We start from the raw sequence: 16,374 nt of genomic DNA, 5'->3' as shown, positions 1-16,374 counted from the left end.
TTAGAGATGAACATATTTGTTCACCCTTAACAATTTCAAAGAAGGTTTCAGCACCCAAAAGGGCATCGATTTTGGAACTTCGTGTAAATTCCGGATCACCAAGCATAACCTGTGGAATTTCTAAATTCTCTAAATTAACATTTGTTGCCGGAAACATATCCGTAATTTTATCTATTACAAAAAAGGTTTGTGATAAAAAGAAAGATCCATTACAATTGGCTATATTTGCAACAGCCTCATATTCAATCGAAGTAGAAATTCCTCCCAATCCAGAAACCGATGTATTTATTTTTTGTTTTCGCAAATTCGCGCTGTCAGCAAACTGCTTTGTTACAAAATTTGCCTGAGAAGCACTATCTAGTATTACTCTAGCCCTCGAGAAGTGGCCATAAATATTCTGAATAAGTACTATTGCAGTTGGAAGTAGAACACTTTTATTTTTTATAAGTAAGCAGGCAGAGGACGTATGCTGTGAATCGGCCAAGGTCACATCTGTGGGGGATAAATCAGTCCTCGGCTCCGAAGGAATTGCTTCGGAATGAGTAACATCTTCTCCTCCGATCGAAGGTTTGTTATGTCTGTGCAAGAGATAATTATGATTACCATTGCAGATGTTACACAAGTACTTAGATTGGCGACAAAAGGCTAATTTGTGCCCTGGTTTTAAGCACAACACACACAGAGAGAGTTTTTTAACCTTATTAAAACGTTCCACAGCATTTAAATCAAGAAAACTTTTGCATTTATAGATAGGATGATTTGCTGGTAGACGACAAACAGGACACTTTGATGAAGTGTCATTTACCTTGGTTACCAAAGTACGAGGTTTAGAACTTTGGGAAATAAATTTCGATTTTGGTGGTTGAACGATATTACTTTGCAAATTTTCTAAAATTTGACATCTTTTTTCAATAAATTTTATAAAGGTATTCCAATCAGTTAGCTCATTTGACGTCAAAGTCATTTCAAATTGTTTACGCGATTCTTTATCCAATTTCTGCATAACAATGTTAATCAACATAGCTTCACTTAGTTTATCCAAATCTAAATCCAATAATTTTAGAACTCTTAAATGTTTATGTAATTGATCAACTAATGATCTTAAATCTTTGGCACTTTCATTGTGCAACTTTTCAATCGAAAATATTTCATTAATGTGAGTATTAACAATAAGTCTTTTATTATCAAATCTGTCTTCCAAAGCTTTCAATAAGGAATGAAATGTATCGTCATTCGATATCATCCGAGCCGCACTTCCAACTAAGCATGATTGTAAATAATAAAGCTTTTGCGACTCTGAAAGTTGTTTGTTAAAAGAAATTAACGAATCAAATTGAGCTTTAAAAATGTTCCATTCCTCAAAATTACCCGAAAATTTTGGTAATGGGATAATACTTCCGCACTTCCAACTAAGCATGATTGTAAATAATAAAGCTTTTGCGACTCTGAAAGTTGTTTGTTAGAAGAAATTAACGAATCAAATTGAGCTTTAAAAATGTTCCATTCCTCAAAATTACCCGAAAATTTTGGTAATGGGATTTCTGGCAGCTTGATATTAACATCATTAGATTTATTAATTTTTGCATTCCCATTTTCATGCATGCAATTATTAAAAAGTTTTTTCAAGCTTACCTCCAATTTTAGGAGATCCGAGTCGATATCCTCGAAGCTATTTTCAATTTCCACTAAATCTTCATCTCTTTTCACAACTTTGTAGTAGTCTTGTCTTAAAAGTTCAAACTGTTGATTTAATTTACGCACTTTATCCAACTTGACTTCAATTTGTTCTATTTCAACATCCTCTAACTGCTGATCCTTTATTGACGCTAATAGTCTAGTTATTTGCTCCTTGATTCCACCACGAGTCCTATTTAACGAAGTAATGTCTTTCTCCATTATTATTTACTATTCAAATCGAAATTTAATTAAAATTCAAACTCCGCGAACGGACCAAATTTTATGGTACGAATTTACCATAAGTTAAGCTGGTTCATTCAATTTTTTAATAAGTGGACTGTATTCTTTTAAAAATCAAACGACAATTCGAAAGCCAACCTTTTATTTCATCGAGGTGCAACGACCCCGCAACGAACTCCTCAGTACGAAACTGTTTTTGAAACTGATCCCATGTCAGCAGGGTTACAATAATTTTATCGCTGAATCCAAGTCAGCGTAGGTTTGCTACATTCCTTACAAAAGGCGCCAACAAGGCGGTAACAGGGACCTCATAAAAGAAATCGGACAAAAAAATGTATTCCAAAGCTTCATTGCAACAAATAATTTTTTATAACACATCGAAGGGAAAAAATGTATGCATTTGAGGAAAACCACATAAAATAAAGTTTAACCAGTAAAATGTGTCGAAGATTTACGAAATAATGAGAAAACGCTCCCCAAATAAAATAAATAATTAAATTACACATAGAAACATTTTTAAAATTTAATTTCTCATTTTAAACAGAGAGAAATTTTCAAAATGCACATAATTCAGTATTACTCAACATAATGCAAAACGCACATTTTCTTGTGATGAATTGGTTCGAAATGATTTCACTCAAAAATATTGAATTTAATTGATTTTTGGCATGTATTATTTATTTTAGAATATTGGAATTAGTTGAAGTGATATTACACATATTATATACTGCACACATTGTATAAGTGTACATAAGTGCATTGATAGAAAACGTTACAACGATGTTATAATGCCAACACCGTTGAAATTCACAAACCGCATAAAAAAATCGAGCAAAATAAATCGTACATAAAATAAAATCGCATGAACAAAGAACTTTATAAAAACGGGTTTGACTGTATACGGTTTTCTTTACTAGAAAGCGTTTACTATTGTGTCCAGGCGGGGTGGGACTTTGATAATTAAATTCTGAGAGTTCATAGCGGTCATGGTTATATCTAAGGTGTACAGGAAAGATGAAGATAAAACCGTTCTAAAAAAGAAAGTTTCGAGACGGCCATTCCCATTGGCTTTATAATTTATGCAATTTCCGCATATCCGAATTGGTTAAACGCTTTTTTTTTTAAATTAGGATAGTTGAAAATCTACTTAACTTCATTAATTATACCAAACATCAGAGATAAATTTTTAGCGTTAAGAATGTGAACATTGTATTCATAATGAAGAAATTTAAAATTCCGGTTTTGCTCTAGAATCTTATCTAAAACATTCTGAATAGTTTATTAAGTGGATTTTTAGTAATAAGTTAATTAAATATGTATTTTGATAAGATCTTATAAGACTTCTTAGCATTTTCCTTTTAAAATTCATTCCACAGGAAGGTATTTAAATTTTTAAATGTCTGATTTGTTATACAAGCACGTAAGTTAAAAATTTACATTCTTGTCACTTTTGAGATATTTATGCTTTTTACCATAAGTTCTTATTTCAAAATATTTGCTTTTAGGCCACCTTTTACAAACCAACGGAAGGAAGGAATAAAATTTTAATGGTCGCTAACTGCTTCCATTCAGATTTGGTAAGAAATGTATAAATTTTCTTTCTGTGCACATTTATTTCAAATTTCCTTATTGCATAAAGAAAATAATTTAAAAAGAAATCTTGAAATAAATGTGATATTGAGACATTTTTAATATTTTCAGTACGCTGTGAGAAGTCATATTACACTACGAGGCTATGATCCTGATGAAAGTCTGATTTTTCTAAAACCAGAATCGGTAAGTTTAAATTTTGTGCATTGAAAATCAAAATATCTGCCTAATATCGATCTTCCTGAATCATTATGAGAAATTTAAATTTTTATTTTCTCGTATAATTAGTATAGAAAAAATATAGTAATCGTCAAAAAATTCGAACTCGAGATTTTGACGACACATTCCTGAGTTCGAAGAACACATTTTTGGAAAATTTCCGTTGGTCTGTCTGTGACCAAAATAATTCAAAAATATTTTGAGCTATGCAGATGAAACATATACTCTCTTCATACCAAATGTGTTGACTTCTATCAAATTTGGAGCAAAATTCGTTCAGAGGAAGTTAGTCTGTCCGGCTGTTCGAATATAGTTTAACACGATAACTACAAAACTAAGAGAGCAAGATAGATAAAATTCAGTACACAGATTTAACATCTATAGTACAGACACTTGTCAAAGTGTGAGCCAAATCCAATTGAGGCTTGACTGTCCGTCGGTCTATTCTTTTCAGAAATATATAAACGCGGTAACACAAAAACACAATGACTTAAATATATCGAATTTGGTATGGGATTTTGTGACTACAAATATAGTTTTGTGTCAAGTTTTTGTTTCAATCGATTGGGGAAAACGTGGTTAAAACAAAAATTCCATTTTTGGATATTATTAATCGTATACTAGGGATTCATCGCCAAACAACGTGCCAAGGATCAAACAATAGATCCATCAAAAATGCTAAATTTACGCCAAGAGATTACTTCCGAACTATTGTACGCCAATGCCATGTAAGGCGCTCTGTGGGACAACATCTTTATTATAGAATATGCTAGAAAGTTTTGGGAAGACTACTCCAGCTGATTTTAAATTGATTTTTTTAGGATGATTTTCTTATAAGTTCCAAAGACATACGAGAAGTTATCGAAAGCGAAGGGGAAAATATTGCCCTCATTTTTCTGGAAGGTGTTCATTTCTACACAGGACAATTATTTGATATGGAAGAAATAACACGCCTTGGTCATGAGCAGGTAAATTTCTACAATATATTGAATCCTATAGTAATATTTCATCATTATCTCCTTAATTAATGAATTTTGTTTCAATTTTCTGATTAAATGACGTATTCTATTTACGACATTTATTATTTAAATCCTACAGCGCATACCTGAAATACTACTTAAGACTGTCCACGTGATTTTTTTGTATTAATTATACATTTAAAATAATTTGAAGAATCAAAGAGCCTGTCCCCCAGGTTTAACCATTGGAGTGAATTTGCCAACTTTTATTTTTTTAGAAAATCCTGGCACTAAGCGCGTCATCAATACGTATTTCTCGTCAACGTATTTCTCCCCAATCCTATGTCAAATGGACTCGCTGCACCCAAAATGAGTGAAAATGCTCATATATGTAATACATGTCGAATTGACTTTAAAGTTTGTCATATTTTAACTGAGTATCTATCATTTAATTCTCGACTTTACAAGAGCTCATGGGTGAGAAATATCGTGAAATTAATTTAGATTTCCTAAAAGCTATTGGATTTTTTACATACTTTTAACTTTTTCTTGTCATAATTTTAGATATACAGAATATTGAAGAATTCTATTTTTTTTTATCATTTGCTTGTCATGTATTTTATTTTCTATTTAATATTTTTTAATAAATTCAATATATTTTAATGACTTTGTACAAAAACAAATAATTTATTTTAAACATATATTTTTTTCTGCCGTTTAGCCAGTAATGACCATGACCTCGTGTGTCAAAAGACCTTAACAAAACAAATTCCCGCTAATTTTCTTTTTCCGAGAGATATTTCATAACAAATCCGTGACAAAATTCTCAGCCTCGATTGGAACGATTTTGCCAATTTTATTCGCTAATAAATTTCGACACCTTGCGTATATAACCAAATAATCGAAACGCTCTACCTATTGTGAGAATATAATTTAAAACAGTGCTTTCATTTGGTGTAATAAGATGTAGTTCATCAATATAGACATTATCAAAGCAATGTTATTGATGAGGTATGTAAACAGCTGACCCCAAGGATGGCTTGTTGCCACTTTAAATCACATATTTAGACATCACCACTTTACAATGTGTGTCCATTGCATGAGAAGGGGTTTAAATTCCTTGGATAAAAAAAATGTCAGAAACAAATTTATAATTTTAGAAGTGACTTTACATTGCACTCCGTAAAAATATAATCAGAAAATTTTTTCGCATAATATTTATAAGTTGGATACTATATCTAAACTACATGATTTAAAAATAGTCGAAAATCTTTATGTAATAGAAATTATAGATCATATAGATATTTTTTCATTAGCAAGTGTTGACCAAAAATTTTTAGAATTTTAATTAGATTTTTAATTAAAAATTAAACATAATTTTAAGGGGTGCTTTTTCCCTATAATATTGGACCCTAATACTATATAAAAAATTCACGATATCAACAGTTTAAAAATTCAATAAATTAGATGTTTGTTTTATTTCTGTATAATGTTTCCGCTAACGTTAGCAAATCTTGAAAGATATTTTTACTTATATTTTTTTTTTTATTTATTTATTGTTGTTTTATTCATAGCCTTTAAATTCAAGCTCATTGAGACGAAATAAAATGCATTTTTCTTAACTGCACCGTTATTGTAAATCGAACTGCTAGAAGTTCGAATTTCATCCCTCCCCCCAATTATTCCAGTAGTTTCGTATAAGTTTTAAATTGCTTATGATTGAAAATATAAGCAATTTAAAACTTATAACGGAAATGGAAAATTTTTATGAATTTGTATTTTTAAAAAGTTAAGTAAATTTTATATTCTTTCTTTCCAATTTTCAGTTACATTTTCATAATAATAACTTTGATTAAATTTGGCATGAATTCGTAATAAGGAATGCTAAAAAAGTAATCGAAAGTATCTGTTTTGAACTAGAAATTTCTGTTAAAACTACTACATTAAATGAAAAATATTATTTTGCATAACTAGTAACTGAATTACTCAGAATTATTCAGAAAAGGCAAAATTTAAGTTATGCAGAAAGATATCACTAAAATGCACAGTGTAGAATAGGTTACAACATTACCTAGGTTGTATTGCACGAACCGCCACTGAATATGAAACGAATCAAGTTTAATGAAAGTGTACAAAAGTAACTTATTCGTAACTCAAAAATATATCTTAGGATAGATTTTTGAGTAATTAGCATGTTAGGAAGGCTTACGATAGCCTTAATTCGAATATATATTTTTTTGTTTTGACTTCAAGTAGTACTTGATTACAAGTACAACATGAACCAAGTGTTGCATGATTACTTAAAATAGTTACTGTATCAAGTAACCATGTTTTTGATTTATCGAAGCAAAATATCTATAAAAAATAAAATTGTAAGATGTTTTAAATATGTTGCATAAAGAAAAATCAATTTTAGAAAATAATTTAGTTTATTTCATATTGTCAAAAAAAAAAGCAAAATAAATAATCACACAATGTCGCTTCAAATATAAAGCTTTTAATAAAAAGATATTCAAAGGAACTAAAGCAAAGTCAGAAGTTTCTGGAACTTTACGAAATGAATAATTTTTACAATGTTGCCAATAAATCTTTGATAGTTAGATAAAACTAACTAAATAAAAACACTTAAGATATTCAAAGGAACTAAAGCAAAGTTTCTGGAACTTTCTAAAATGAATAATTTTTACAATGTTGCCAATAAATCTTTAATAGAGAAAACTAAAAAAATAAAAACATTTAAGATATTCAAAGGAACTAAAGCAAAGTCAGAAGCTTCTGGAACTTTCTGAAATGAATAATTTTTACAATGTTGCCAATAAATCTTTAATAGTTAGAGAAAACTAACTAAATAAAAACACTTAAGATATTCAAAGGAACTAAAGCAAAGTTTCTGGAACTTTCTAAAATGAATAATTTTTACAATGTTGCCAATAAATCTTTAATAGAGAAAACTAAAAAAATAAAAACATTTAAGATATTCAAAGGAACTAAAGCAAAGTCAGAAGCTTCTGGAACTTTCTGAAATGAATAATTTTTACAATGTTGCCAATAAATCTTTAATAGTTAGAGAAAACTAACTAAATAAAAACACTTAAGATATTCAAAGGAACTAAAGCAAAGTTTCTGGAACTTTCTAAAATGAATAATTTTTACAATGTTGCCAATAAATCTTTAATAGAGAAAACTAAAAAAATAAAAACATTTAAGATATTCAAAGGAACTAAAGCAAAGTCAGAAGCTTCTGGAACTTTCTGAAATGAATAATTTTTACAATGTTGCCAATAAATCTTTAATAGGTAGAGAAAACTTAAAATATAAAAACATTTAACTTTGATCCTAGTGCATCTAATTTTATAATTTCAAAATCAGAAAAAGGAGGCTAGAGAAGAAATTTTATTTCTCTTAAATAAGACATTATTATTTTAATTTATACTAATATGCTGCACAGTTTTTGCGAAATTCTTCTGTCTTGGTGATTTGGATTAGTAAAAAAGTGGTTTTTAAATTTTGTCATTCTATCTCTAATAGCATAATAAACTTGTATAAATTTTGAAATATGTATAAAAATGCATTATGTATGTGTTCATTTAAATAAGTGTAAATATGTTGAATGAAATTAAGAAAAAAAAAGTATTAAATTAAAATCGTTTGTAAAATATCGTTTAAAAGAAATATTTAAAACTTGACACATACTTATAGTAATAATATGTAATACAATAAATCTAGTCAACCTAATAACCTGGTATCCGCCAGAAAATGTATATTCGTTAATAATAATTCAAAGTTCATTAACTTAATTGAAGTTGAATTATTTCTTAAATGCTACAGTAATCTCCCTAACATATTCTGTGATTTAAAAATAGATGAAATGAAAATAAAATTACAAGGTCATTTTAGCTATTAACATCCAGTTTTAGCTAACAGTTTCTAATTTTAGCTAACGAAATTCAATGTTTCAAGGTACTATAAGGGCGATTTCAGAATTTTTCTTTGCTCTCCAAATGTATATCAAGATGAAGGTCACTTGAACCTACAGAAGTTCAAGTCAAACAACCATATAACATCGCAAGTTAATTCAGCCTGCAGGCAGAACTAAAAATAGAATCAATGCTTCAACGTGTTACACCGTGTTACTTTTTTAAGTTACACATAATTAACCTTGATGTTAAAATAAAATGAAGGTCATTTTCACGACGCGTCATTTCGGATTCTCCTCATGTAAGGTGTTAAATCGCCTGCATGCATTTCACGCTCGGAAAAACGATGTCTGTGTCTAATGTGACTTTTTCTTCTGTTAAAAATTTTGTTAAAATCTTTCTGTTCTCAAGAACTGCGGTCATTGACTTGTATTTCTTTTATTTCAGGGTTGTGTTGTGGGGTTTGATTTAGCTCACGCCATTGGAAACGTTCAGCTTCAATTACATGACTGGAATGTCGACTTTGCTGTCTGGTGTACATACAAGGTAGGTTTTCTGTCCAGCATGCCTTGAGTTCAAGGTGCATACATGTGACCCGTCATGACTACTGAAAGCAAATCAATTAGAAAAATGGATTGATTTTTTTAATTAGGAGCATATCTTTTTTTTTTCGAGGAATTATAAAATGGCTATCCGTCAATGATATTTGTATGCAAGAACATATACGAATGTGAATTGAAGTTTAGGCAGTTTAAGAAAGAGAATTTCTTTAAAATTAAAAGATAGAGAAAAAAATTTAAAAATCAAACTGTGGGGCATTACTACCTCTTTATATCTTCGTTCTAAGAAAATGAAGAGGATTAGGGGACCTTGCTAACTTGTTAGGTCAAACTCAACCCTATTAACATAAAATGTCTAACAACATTGATACAATATCTTGGCAATATTGGCCGGTATTTAGAATATTGAAAAGCATCATGGAGTATCTTGTGTTTATAGGAAATGGCAAGTGGACTTACAAAATTATAATATTATGTTTTTACTGAATATCATACCACCTGAGAATAAGCGAAAACGAGAAAACTAACAAGACAACAAAATTCGCAACCGAATTATCTTAATATGCCCATCTTACGTGATCTTTAAAAAGCATCTCAGCTCCACTCTTTATTCAAGCGGGCATACTCAATGAATTCGTGAAACAGAGGATAATCTCATTAAAATTTCGATTTATCTGATTTCCACATTCTGGTTGAATGACATTTTTAATCCCTCAAAGATTGCATTAATTTAAAACAATCTGTTACCTTTTTGACACTAGTAGGGAAAACCTTCTCATAATCCTTTCTTAAAATCCATTAAATTTTTATTCTTTAATTACATCTTCGCACTTTTAACATTTTTTTACGTTAACGAGCTTCTATTATTTGGTCATTTTATCACTAATTCATAACTTTTAACTATTGTAATAATTTGAATTTTAAGCAAATACAAATTAGACTTTAAGTCGGATGCAGTTTGATCAAGTAATGTCAGCTTGGATAGTCCCCCGTTTAAATAACTAGCGATTTGGCAGCTTTATTTATTAATTTTTCCACTTTGCAAGTATAGCAAACATATCAAAATGCTCGAAGTTTACGATGAAAATGTAATTTCAACGTAATTGTAATTTCACGATGAAAATATAATTCTCGGTTTCGGGTATAATCTATTTGGCGCCAAAGTCGCCAAATGGTAGCCAAGTTTGTCGCCAAGCTCTGGGACCTGCGATACGACACTCGGACTCCGTCCAATACAGATGACTGTAAAACAGTCTTTCTGATGATGGAACCAACTATGCTGGGAAGCAGCATCACAGATTCGTAACACTATTAATCCTTTGTACTTGGAAAAGTAATTCGATTGAATAATTATTCATCATATTTATTTATACAAGGAATTTACTACATCAAAAAATAATAGATATATAAATTGTTTAAAGTTGAATTTCCCCCAAAAGTTCAATCATCTTACCATTCTGCAAGTATTTTTAACAATCAAAATTTTAAAAAAATAAGATAAGACTTCAAAATCATGCACCGTCTTGAATAGTACCTGAAGGGAGCTATCCGATTTCAAAGGATTAACTTTAAGTCCAATTATGATCTCACGAGTGATAATATTCGTAATGGGCTTCATGATTTGAAAGAAATGGACGTCTTTCTAAAGGAAAGATTACAGGATGGAAAAGAAAATTAGAAAAAAAACTCAATATTTGAGATAGTTTTTCGCATTTTCACTTTTCTAAGAAACGTGAGGGTTTTCTTAGGAAAACATATGTAAAACATAAATTTTTGAGCAGTTTCGCGGTCGAAGAGAAAGAAAACACTTTGAATTTTTAAACTTCGCATTTATTCTTTCAGGGGAGGCATAATTTATGTGCAAGCAAGAAGCGACGAGATACGCCAATATACAGCACGACACAAGAGCGAAAAGAGACATAAATAATTTTCCCCAGTGATTATATACTATGAAATTCTGATAAGGATTTCTTTACATGTGTTGATTTAGGAAAGGATAATATAGGTATCTTTTAAAAGAATTTGTTTAGCTTGACAGATTTTTATCTCCTCACTCGGAGCGTGAGAGTCGTGCTGATTTGAGCATTTTTACAAAGCTCGTGTAGCAATAATTAAATTTAAAAAAAGGTGGAATTGGATCAGGAAATAAGAGAACATTTTAGAATGAAGTTCATTTGGGTTAAATTAAGATAAAAATTAGGAAATAAATTAAGATTTAAATTAAATTTTAAAATATCATTACATTTATATAAGACAGCATAATGTGCGTCGGTTATCAATTAACTTAACGGATTTAAAAATAGGAAATAAATCACCTATTGCATCATTTTAATTTAAAGATACTAATCAAATTATGGGAAGAACTTACTCAATATTTGTATGTCCATTGAATTCTCAAATTTCACATTTGCGGAAAAACTTAATTTCATACATCTTTACCGATGTAAATCACAGTTAACAGTTACATAACTTTATAATCCTGAAATTCGTCTTGAAACAACCGGTATATTATTTCCACAAAGATGTAGAAATAAGAGATGGAAGATGTGGAACGAAAAGCAGGGAGCAGGACAGAAATAAATACAAAATCGGCCCAAAACGGTGTTAAATTACAAAATTTCAATTAAAATTGTTCTGTCATATCCTTGCGGCGAAACACACGCGTCCTTGAACAAAAAAATATTTACATGTTACGATAATAAGGTGAGTTGAAAAGATGACCTTGATAATGATAATTTTTCTCCCTACTAGAAATAGTTACATTTGTTTCGGATTCCCCCTTTTCTTTCCCCCGATGATACAGAAACCTTGAATGAATGTTATGTTCGAGAAAGTAACCTTCAACTCAAAATGAATCTTCTGAAAATGATTAATATTGAAAGAGAAATGGGTCAGCTGATTCAAAATGTTCTTACGTAAGCTTGTTTTCAGATCTATAACCCTCTTAGACAATTTTAAGAAAATGATCATTAGATTTCGAATGCTTGATACTAAATTTTTATATGTGCATAAAGATTATTAAAATCGTAATTAGAATTATATAATTATTAGACAAGCGTGCTTGAAGAGACGGTATTCTGAAAATTGTAAAGGGGTTCTTTCAGGGTTGCATGAAGTCGTCTTTATTTTTTCCTTATCATTTTCAACAAATCCATATCTAATTTAAAGCTTCTTTTATTGTTTTAACGTGAAAGTTCATGTAAAAAAAACAATTCGCATTATATGAGAATTAAAAATTTCCGAATGATAGAATTTAAAATATTTAATATCTAAAAGTCCAAATTTCGCTCGGTTTTTTTTTTTTTTTTTTTTTTTTTTTGTAAAATTGTGTTTTTTGGGGGGAAATATTTAGATACGAGTCACATATTGAGATTACATATAAATATTATAAACAGCTCAATTAAATAAAATCACGAATGTGCGTAGTTTAACACGTTATTCGAAAAAATATGTTATATTATAATATTCATTTTACAGTCTATCTACCATTATTTACATTTTTGAGTCTACACTCAATTTTACTATGGTGAAATCCAGTCCGATATGACGCTACATGACGTTAACATGAGAGCAGATAGAAAAAGGCTCTAATAATTAGTTTTAAAAAAATGGGGAAGTGTTAATTCGGAGTTTTTTTTCAGGAAAGACATCTATATAGATAAATTTAAAAAGCAAAATTATTAAATATAAAAACATAAGTAAAAAAAAATAAAGCCAAAAGTGCAACTCTAATCGAGGTCCTGCAACATACGCGTCATTCCTGTTGTTCTGACTACCATATTGCACTGCCCACACTTCGAAGCGGAAGATAAATATATTTATTCTAAGAGTTAGTAATAAAAAATGTTTTTGTTTTGTGTGTGTGTGTGTGTGTGTGTGTGTGTGTGTGTGTGTGTGTGTGTGTGTGTGCAAAATTGTGTTTTTTCAATAAAGACACCTATATAGATAAATTTAAAAAGCAAAATCCTTATTATTAAATTTGATCCAAATATAGAACCGTTTTCGACATACACGAAATAAATAAATTTATACATATACAAGAATTGCTCGTTTAAAGTAATAAGATTTTTTAGAAATGCATTTTTCGGGCGATTATAATTATTTATGTAGATAAAAAAATACAAGAAAAAGAGATATTGCTTCTTTATTTGATCACATCCACATCAATATAATATTTGGCTATTGAAAACTGAAAAAGTTTTGAATGCGTATCAAAAATAAATTGTCTACCACAAACAATAGATGGTAAAGTAAAAAATAATTGTATTAAAATGTTAAACTGACTTCAATTTTTAAGAATGAAATTTTTTTTAGTATCTGAACAGCGGTCCAGGATGCATGGGAGGAGCATTCGTCCATCAAAGACTCACACAAGGCAAAAATAGCATTCTCCCAGCTATGAGAGGCTGGTGGGGGCTGTCCGATAAAGCAAAGTTCAACTTCGCCGATGGTATGTACTTGAAATTAATTCCAAACAGGAGAAAAATCAGAATCGCTAGGTTTATTTTTCTTTCCAACTATAAATGCCGTTTTAATGTGTGTATGAGGAGGAAGAGAGAAGATATTCAACAATGTACAACGCAAAAATAGAACACTTATTAACCAGTATTTAAAGGCTTTGAAAGTAGGAAATAAATCTACAAGGAATTGATTTTCGAAATCTTGCGAACTTATTTTTAAGTATTATTATTCAGCATGATTATGCTTATACAAGCATTAATATGGGCCTATTAAGTCGCATGTTCCTTTAATATGAAGCTCTCTTAAACATGAAAGCAAAAGCTTTTGCATTGCTGTCTTTTAAATATTGATAACCAAAAATTAAGAAACTACCTAAACATATATAAAGGAACTGAACACATTTTGCTGAATAATTATTTCTCTTTCTTTTTGATTATGAAATTAATGACCATTCATTTATGGCTAGAAAGGATTTCCTTTGTCATTGATTTTTGATTTAGTTCAATCAGTATCATATTTTAATTCGTAAGATAAGATAAGATACTTTGGGACAAATTATTTAATTTTGAGAATGATCAGACGAGGACGATATTTGAACCAGTGTTCTGCCCCTAAACTTCAACAAACTCATCAAGTCGATTTAAGGCCATTTGAATTCCAGAAATTTAACACGAGGGAAAAATGAATGAGTACATAACAGATTTGTCACAGCGATGGAGCTCAAACTCAACTCTCCAGTCCCAAATATGAGACTTTGCCAACTAATTCCTGCAGTCCCGTTATTATAATAAAAGAATATAATTTTAAAAACTTAATTGTAATGTCAAGCATTTATTGAGCTAAAAATATTATGCAGTAAATCCTAGACTTTGAATCAACGGGTTTCAGATTTGATGGAAAGATCTAATTTAAGGTATCAAACTAGGGCGAAAGAAACAACATTCAATAGCAAAGATGGTGAAGTTCGGTGAATATTTTGTTCACCCATCTAATGTCAGTTGTAAGGAATGTTTAGCTCTCAGTATGAATTATATATGTTACATATTTTACATTATATAATGTCGTTTCAAATGTATTTTAAATAATGTTCATAACGCAATTTATGATTTATCGGATGGTCGATTTTACAGACACTCTTTCGCCTTAATTTTTGTTAATTAGTGAGTTAACTATTTACATTTTGTGGTATTATGTGAAACATTAATATTGTAGAAATTTTTTCTGTTCAGTTTTAACAAAAAATATGTAAATATTCCAATAGAATTTACACCGGCAGAAGGTGCAGATAGATTCAAGCTCAGCAACCCATCTCCTTTTCTAAGTGCCATGGTGTTAGCCAATCTTGAGGTAGGTTTTTTTCATTTTCCCCTCCTCCCCCATTATTTCGCTTTTTACTAATATTGGCAACAATATTTCCTAATTTATAGACTGTAAAATATATTTAAATATTATTTGACGAGCAAACTATTAAGAAAAATAAAAAAAAAATAAAAAAAACTTATTTGATTTTCGAAACATTGAGAATTATTTGAATGCTATAAAACTTTGTTTTATTCATTGAAAAAAATTAATTCGCTGATGCATCTGAAAACATTTTTAATTTTTTTTAGATTTTAAGAGAAGTGATGCGATTCTATATCATGTGAAGGCATCCTACTTTTGATGTTTCTAAATGCATTCCGAATGTTTTAAATGGAAATTTTTGGAATTTTATAAAATAAAAACACTGGTGAAAGAAGATAGTGAAACTTGTTGCTAAATGTACACACTGTATCTGGCATATAATTCCATTTCAAGAATATTCACATGCTAAGATTTCTTCCGGAATTATCACGATTGCTGAATTATCCGGAAATATCAGGATTGCCCTTATTGCTGAATTCTAGAAATTTTCCCCGTTTGCTTAATTCCTAATAGATTAACCATTTAAGTGATTAAGCTAGCTAATTGTTACACCATGGACTACAGTATAGGGACCGAATGAACCTGCCAAGTACACTTGATCAACAAATGATATAATTTATCTTCCATTAGCTTAGTTAGTAATTACATCAAAGAAAACAGCACAGGGACTGAGTATAACTTTCAAGTACGCTCGACAAACAAATGATGTAATTTAACAGCTAATCAAACAGAATGGTAACAGCTTTTAATGCATATCCTAGCTTGCTCTCGAAAGAATAAAATCGAAAAGTATGTGGAGAAAAGATATGCTAGAAATAAGAAAAGATCACTTTACATAAGGTATATCAGGGTTGTTATATTCCGGTCATGGATTCCTACAAGGCATTTTGAAGATTTAATAGAATGAAATACAGTAGAAAGCCACGCAATGATGATTATATTCAGAATAAGAAATCGAATGCTAAACAGAAAGATAAGTTAAGATATGTACTACGATAGCAAACACTTGAATGAAAATGTTGTTATTGATGCTATACAAACTTTTATGCTAGAGATAATTGTGACTTGGTAAAATGGTAAAAGGAACTGAGAAATTGAATAATGAATTTTTTAATCATAACTGAAAAATGAAATTTTTAAAATATTTATTTTGTTTTATTTTGTTATTCAAAAATTCAAAAAAATAGATGAAAACTAAAAAATAATTTTAGACACTCGCCACGACTGATAAATAATATTTATCTAAGTAATAGATTATGGATTATTCGTTTCTATGAGCTCTAAAAAGAATACAAGTTTTAAATCGAAACCTGATCTTGTTCGTTTTATAAACTACTAGCCGCCTTT

At 29.8% G+C, this 16,374-nt stretch overlaps 1 protein-coding gene across 1 annotated transcript in view; it reads left to right on the top strand.

Moving 5' to 3' along the window:
* LOC129963433 (kynureninase-like) overlaps nt 1-16,374 on the top strand; it is an 86,793-nt gene that overhangs the window by 60,816 nt on the left and 9,603 nt on the right. The window contains exons 6-11 of the mRNA XM_056077797.1: nt 3,423-3,494; nt 3,619-3,693; nt 4,548-4,694; nt 9,050-9,148; nt 13,477-13,612; nt 14,885-14,970. Coding sequence (XP_055933772.1) covers nt 3,423-3,494; nt 3,619-3,693; nt 4,548-4,694; nt 9,050-9,148; nt 13,477-13,612; nt 14,885-14,970 — 615 coding nt within the window. The remainder of the gene's footprint in view (nt 1-3,422; nt 3,495-3,618; nt 3,694-4,547; nt 4,695-9,049; nt 9,149-13,476; nt 13,613-14,884; nt 14,971-16,374) is intronic.

This window comes from Argiope bruennichi, chromosome 1 (genome assembly GCF_947563725.1).
Source record: "Argiope bruennichi chromosome 1, qqArgBrue1.1, whole genome shotgun sequence".
In the NCBI taxonomy this organism is placed as follows: domain Eukaryota; kingdom Metazoa; phylum Arthropoda; class Arachnida; order Araneae; family Araneidae; genus Argiope; species Argiope bruennichi.
The sequence above is the reverse complement of the archived record's forward strand: the minus strand, read 5'-3'. Positions and strand labels throughout refer to the sequence as shown.